Source organism: Trachemys scripta, chromosome 3, assembly GCF_013100865.1.
Source record: "Trachemys scripta elegans isolate TJP31775 chromosome 3, CAS_Tse_1.0, whole genome shotgun sequence".
Taxonomy (NCBI): Eukaryota; Metazoa; Chordata; order Testudines; family Emydidae; genus Trachemys; species Trachemys scripta.
Genome location: NC_048300.1, coordinates 159,449,108 through 159,456,052, shown reverse-complemented (window position 1 = coordinate 159,456,052; position 6,945 = coordinate 159,449,108). Strand labels below are relative to the sequence as shown.

At 38.4% G+C, this 6,945-nt stretch overlaps 1 protein-coding gene across 3 annotated transcripts in view; it reads left to right on the top strand.

Moving 5' to 3' along the window:
* LOC117875227 (elongin-A-like) overlaps positions 1–6,945 on the top strand; it is a 55,742-nt gene that overhangs the window by 9,405 nt on the left and 39,392 nt on the right. For all 3 annotated transcript variants that reach the window (XR_004645230.1, XM_034766328.1, XM_034766327.1), the window contains exon 2: positions 2,883–2,939. Coding sequence is in view for 2 of the 3 variants with exons in the window: in XM_034766328.1 (XP_034622219.1) it covers positions 2,883–2,939 (57 nt within the window). In the remaining variant the exon portion in view is untranslated. The remainder of the gene's footprint in view (positions 1–2,882; positions 2,940–6,945) is intronic.

The following is a 6,945-nucleotide window of genomic DNA, read 5'->3' as shown; positions in this document are numbered from 1 at the left end:
TACATAGTGACTGATCTCACTGCAGACTCAGCCATCCCAGGCTTTCTAGCGAACAGGAGGTGCTTTCCATAAAAAGGATTGTCAGGGAATCTGATTTATTCTTTTATTTTATATTTTTCTAATGCAATTGATTGGTTCTTGTGTTGACTTCCTAAATGTATCCTATATTTCAAGAAAGGAAAATTGATATTGCAGCCCTGGTATAGGAACTCTCTTTGGGATGAGAACTTTTAAATCTCCTATTGAAATATGAGAATTGCTTGCCATCTACATGCACTTGTGGTACATTGGTCTGCTGGTTTTGAAGTGGTGTCCAATAGATTTGATGTTGACATTGCCTATAATACAATAAGTACTCCCTGAAATCTTACTGTAGATCCTTCGTGATAAGTTAATTCACAAAACTGAATTACCTTTCAGAAGTCTATAAAAAGTTCAACTGTCTTTAAATTCTCTTCCTGTTCTGTTCTTAGTGATCAAAACATTTAATTAACTAATTTTACTATGACTCTAGGTTTGACTCTGAAGACCTTCCCTTTGCAAAGTCTGAGGAATAAATTCTAGTTTGTTTGGGTATCCAGTCATCCTATATGGCTAAATGTCTGAGCCTTCTTTTGACTTTTAACCTAAATTAAAAAGAAATAGTGGTGCTATGCAATTTATTTTTATATGCTGATTATAGACACAATTTAAAAAATATATAGTTAACTTTTGGTTTCTAATAATTTTGACTGAAGACCTATGAACAAACACCTTACTTTGTACCCATTTGTGCATCAGATTTTTCTGATGGGTTACTTAGGAAAGAGAGAACTAATCTAAGTTCAACTCTGTAACTGTGTGTGATTTGTTTCTAAGAAGTGACTGGTAATCAGGCCAAGCACTGGGGACATGGTGTTGTCAGGAAAAATATCACTGTTACCTTTTGGGATGCAAACTACATACACACTTACACAAATTACAGTCCTTTATATATGACGCTGCTTCTGTTGGCTCCTGGAAACCTTATTTTTAATTATTTAATTTAATTAAAACTTCAGATTAATTCTACAATTGCTGCAAAAGCACATACCGGAAATTTATAATCCTTTAAAGGGACACTAATCTTGAAATCAAGTTACTTTTTTTTTTTTAAATGTAAAGTAACTTAAGCTACTGTGCCAGTCTGAGTCCCCCTACCAACTCATGTGATTTTTTTTGCAAGCGTACTTATTTGCTTTTTAAATGTTTTGCCCCTTTTTACTGTATAAAAGATCCATGCAAACAGGGAGACTGACAGTATACAGGAGACACGGTGAAACTGATTATGCACAAAGTAAAATCAAAAGGGAAAAAAACCAGAGAATATTTTTTGCTAGTCTTTTGTGTATACTAATTTTGCTGGTACTTGTAACAAGAGTAGCTAAAAAGCCCATAAAATGTGATTTTTTTTTTTTTCAAGTTATCTGTGTCCCTTTAAATCTATTAGTCAAACAGTTCCTGTACTACTTCCACCTGGTACAACAGGGTTTGAGTAGCCACACTTCATTTAAAATTATAAATGTAAACTAATCTATAGTTCACGTAGAACTGTCTGCTACTGCCAACAGGTTCTGAACCTTACCTCATGATCTGTGCACATTTCTGGCAAAATCCTCTTGTATTCTGTTGCCTGTAGAGATGGGCATGACTAAAAGGATAGCTCAAATATTCCCAAATTTTGGATGAGTTAAAAGCATAGACCTGAAGCTTCTTCTTAGAGTCCATCATTAATTCTTTCCTCATAGGTATAATATAGTACAAGGAAAAAGGCCTTTTGGAAAGGGAAGGGCAGGGAGGTTGTTTTTTAAAGTACGGTTATGGCAAAGTGACACTGAGAATGATACTTTCGTGTGTTGTATTGTCTAATTGCTTAAAATAAGTTTTGTTCTTTTTGGAAGTCTAAACAAAGTGCTTTCTTTGCCAGGAAGAGAAACTGTTTGTCTGAAAATCAAGCTGCTTTTTTTGTTTGGTTTGTTTTTGTTTTCTGCTTTGCTTGCCAAAGATGAAACATTTTTGGATTCAGAACATGGCTGATGTCTTAGGTGCATGTGAAACAGAATAACAGTGGCTCTCCCTCTTCCTAAAAAACAGTACTGGCGAATAAAAACTTGGAGTCTTCTCCTACCTTTAACTCAGGCTGCATTCCCTTTGAATTAAATGGGAGTTTGGTAATTTTGTGCCCCCTGTCTAATTGGGGAAGGGTCAGTAATTTGTGTATGGGGAGATCTAGTGGGAAACTTACTACTCTGGCATATGACACTCTGTATCAATGACTGGAGATCTCCAAGCCAGGGGTGGTGATGGAATATGCAAATAGTCTCTATTGTAGGATCTTGTTTGGCCTCATTTCTACATGATGCCACTGATATTTACTGGACTTCTGTGTACACGTTCTAAATTGGAGGGCGCAGCTGAAATACCTCTATGGAGCTGTACAGCTAAACTTGTCAAACTTGTCCTTGGCTGGAAAGATTATTCAAGGGGCAACCTTTGTAATCAATAGGCCAGAACTACTAACTCTCAGTCCAACAGAAGTTACTCAACCAAGATCAAATACACCGCTTGAAGAAGATTGGAATGTCAGAAACACAAAACTAAGGAAGTAAGTGGAAGAGAGATTTAATCTGAAATTCTCTTCCACATTCTCATATACTTGGGAGCATAGGGTTGCTTTTATTTTTCCTGAGTTAGTATGTGCACTTCCAATGTAATAAACGCATTGAGATTGCCAAGTGTCAATTGAGAGATTAGGATAGGAATTCTTCATCTTCAAGTGGCATCTGTTACAAGGAGAGGGTAAGAATAGTAGGATAAAATTCAATGAAATGATACTTGTATACTGACCTAATGTCTTCTTCCAGATTATAAAAGCACTTAAGGGACTTCAGGATTTGGATATTTCACTGGACATTCTAGTGGTAAGTGACAAATTGTGTGCTGAAAGCCTTCATCTATGAAGTTATCTGTGGCATCTTCAGTGTTTTGCAATCATAGAAGCCAGGAAAGTTGCTGCCCCTTGCAATCCTGAATCCCAATCCCAATTCACTTTTAATATGAAAAGTTATATGGGACCATGGAGTCTTTTCCCAAAAACCACCCAGAGGCACTTCGCCTCACCCAGTAAATATGGTAGCATGGCTGATCGTGACAATATTGGCCTCTTCTACTGAGCAGCCAGAGAACAGGGTCCCGTGCTGGTTAGGTTTTCCTCCAAGTGTAATGACCTTTGTGTAAATATGATGGAGTAGGTTTGTGTGCTCACACAACTATATTTTATACTTACATGTGCTGGTGCTTTGATTCTGTACCTAAAATGAAACAAACATGACTAATTCATATTTTACATCAGTGATTACTCTTCCCTTCCTCCAAGGAACACAAAATCCCTTTTTTAATTGTGATTGTGCAGTTAGAACAAGCATCCTAGTAGACATAGGTTAATGATGCTCTTGGTTCTGCTAGTATTTTATTTTTCACACCAGGCCACATCCTATCAGATTTTCTGTGATAAGCAGTGTCAGTATGTATATGGGAGACTTCCAAGGTATGCCTTTGCATTATAGGGCATAGTTTTGGTATTTAGGAGGTGGCATTTTTCTTTGCAGTCACTAGTGAACCAGTTCTCCATCTTGGTGTTAAGGAGTGCTGCATAGCAAGGTCCTAACCTCTTGTGGACTATGAAGATGCCCAGATATTTTTCACAAGAGGAAATGTATTCTCTTGGGTATCCTGGCCAATTTCCAAATCTCATAATGGCATCTTACATGCCTAAATTCAGCTTTAGTTCTGTGTGGATATGGTATTCTTCACTCTGTCATACTTGAGTGTGCAGTGTTGCTGCACTTCAGTGCTGGATAAAGTAATCCCCTTCACATAGTGATTAGATATTTTAAAATCAGAAAGCACTGTGGGATATTTATTTAACTGAAGTTCTCTGTCATTGTTCATAATAATGTGACAGGCCATTTGGGCTTCTTTAAGTGAAGTGGAGAAAGAGGGTGATAGTTATAATTAAGGATTCTATATAATTTTATTGTACTGTTATCATTCTATCATGAGATGTTTCAAACATTAATCCTAGGAAAAGCTAGAGCTTCTCTTGTATGAATTTCAAGCAAACTGGGAACCATCAGACATGTAGGCAGCATTGCTGAAAAGCATTGGATGATGTCACTGAAGCCCCTTCTGCATTAAGTGAATTTTTTTTTTTTGAACAGCCACATGGACAGCTGGTTGTGCAGGAAAAGCACATGTATAACTCTTATTTGCAGATGTCACAGGAATATCTTATCACTTAGCTGGAGAGAACTTTAAGAGGTAACTGTCAACTTAGTGTAGGACTGACCATGGTTGCTGAAGGGGCCTCATTGAGATTGATCAATCAGGGCAAACTCCAAAGAATGGGGCAGCCAATCCCCCAAATTGGTGGTTTATTCTAATAACACTGCTCTACAGCCAAAATGCTTCTGAAATAAATGTAGTCAAACTTTACTAATTCTGGGTCACTGAGAACAAAAATGATGCTTAAAATTGTTGATTGGCTCTAGTTTTCAAGATATGCTATTGGGTCAGTATATACGACCCTTGACTTGGGAATGGCGGAGGATAAGTGAGTTATAAAGGGAAGGGAATCTCAACTTAAACCAGAAATGACTAAAATACATCTTTGACTGGATCTATGAATAAATCTATGACTGGGTTTGGACAGTACTTGCTTTTTAGGCAAAACAATGAATGATGCAATCTGAAGCTGGTATTGCGTCATACATGATATGAATTGCATCCTAGAAGACATGGATGATGCAATCATAATGAAGCTTACATCACTCTGCTAAACAAATTGCCCTATATCAGCTCTAGAAATCATACAGTGTCGTGCTCTCTTATTTGTCAGTGTTTGATTTTGCAAAGGGACACATTTCTGTTTAGCCAAAGTGAGCAGAGATGCCTCGTACTTGTGTGAACAGTGCAGATAACTTCTGCTATGTTTGTGGTGAAGTGACTTTTGCATCACAAAAGTGCAGTATAACCACTATGGTTAAGAGAGCCTATCACCTTTATTTTGGCTGCAAAATTGGAGATCAGGACAAGAGGTGGGCCCCACACGTATGCTGTAACACTTGTGCAACAAATCTTTGCCAGTGGTTGAACAGGAAAAGGAAATCTATGCCTTTTGCAGTGCCAATGATTTGGAGAGAGCCAACAGATCATACCAGCAATTGTTCCTTCTGCATGGTGCCTCCAGTTGGGAAAGGTGTGTCAAAGAAGAAAAAGTGGACTGTGCATTATCCAAACATTCCATCAGCTATACGCCCAGTACCCCACGGAGAAGGACAGCCGGTTCCTGATGCACCAGAATCATTCTCACTTGAGTCAGACGAGGAAGAGGATGAAACTTCTGGTCCTGAACCATCAATGTCACAGGACCCACATTTTCTCCCATCCTCCTCCTCTGAATCACACCTCATAACACACGGTGAACTGAATGACCTTGTCAGGGATTTGGAACTACCCAAGAGTAAGGCAGTGCTGTTGGGCTCCAGACTACAGCAGTGGAATCTCCTGGCAGGTGATGTTAGGGTTTCCATGTTCCGTGACAGTCAAAAGGATCTTGTCCCATTCTTCTTCATGGAAGGTGATCTTGTAGCCTGCAACAACATCGATGGTGTGATGGCAGCCCTCAAAATCATTCATGATCCAGATGAGTGGAGACTGTTCATTGATTCATCGAAGACGAGTCTTAAAGCTGTTTTACTGCATAATGGCAATGTTTTGCCACCAATTCCAGTTGGTCATGCAGTCCATATGAAGGAAACCTATGACAACGTGAAACAACTTTTGAGGTGCATAAACTATGACCAACATCAGTGGCAGCTTTGTGGTGATTTGAATGTTGTTGCTTTCTTCTTGGTCTGCAGACTGGATACACAAAGTACTGCTGTTTTCTCTGAGAATGGGATAGTCGTGCAAGAGATTCCCACTACATCAAGAAAGACTGTCCACTCCGACAGTCATTGGAGCCTGGGAGGAAAAGTGTTCAGCATCCACCACTTGTTGAATCAAGGAAGATTTTGTTACCATCCTTACACATCAAGCTGGGTCTGATGAAGAACTTTGTCAAGGCCATTGACAAAACACAAGCAGCTTTCAAGTACCTCCGTGGAAAATTTCCAAGGTTAAGTGAAGCTAAGATAAAGGAAGGTGTCTTTGTTGATCCTCAGATTCATGAACTTCTTCGAGATGATGCATTTGACCATGCACTGCGTGGCAAGGAAAAGACGGCATGGAAAGCCTTCCAGTTAGTGGCAATAAATTTTCTCGGAAACAACAAGGCAGACAACTACAGGTTGTTGGTGGGAAAACCTCCTCAAGGCATACAAAAGCCTTGGTTGCAACATGTCACTAAAGATACATTTTTTGCACTCTCATCTAGATTTTTTTCCACCAAACTGCGGAGCAGTGAGCGACGAGCACGGCGAGCGATTTCATCAGGACATTGCAACAATAGAGAAACGCTATCAGGGCAAGTGGAGCCCATCAATGCTTGCAGACTATTGCTGGACAGTGACAAGAAATGCTCCATTTAATGAATACAAGAGATAAGCCAAGAAGTGCTGAGTAGACACTGAATAGGACTAAACTATGTACATAATAATTTTTTGCCTTTTGTTTCATAATAAATTTTATTTATATAACCCTTTTGCTGATTTTTAAAGTGTTACATAAACAGGACAGGTGAAATATTATCATGTAAATCAACATAAACACGTGAAAAGACCTAGGTTTACAATTTGATTAAAACTCTATGTATATTGTGTAGATAGTAGATATAAAATGTAAAAACTTAAATATCTTAAACAGTAGCCAATCAGTTGTTTTAATTGTCATATTTGAATTCAGCACATCAAAATACATAATAAATAG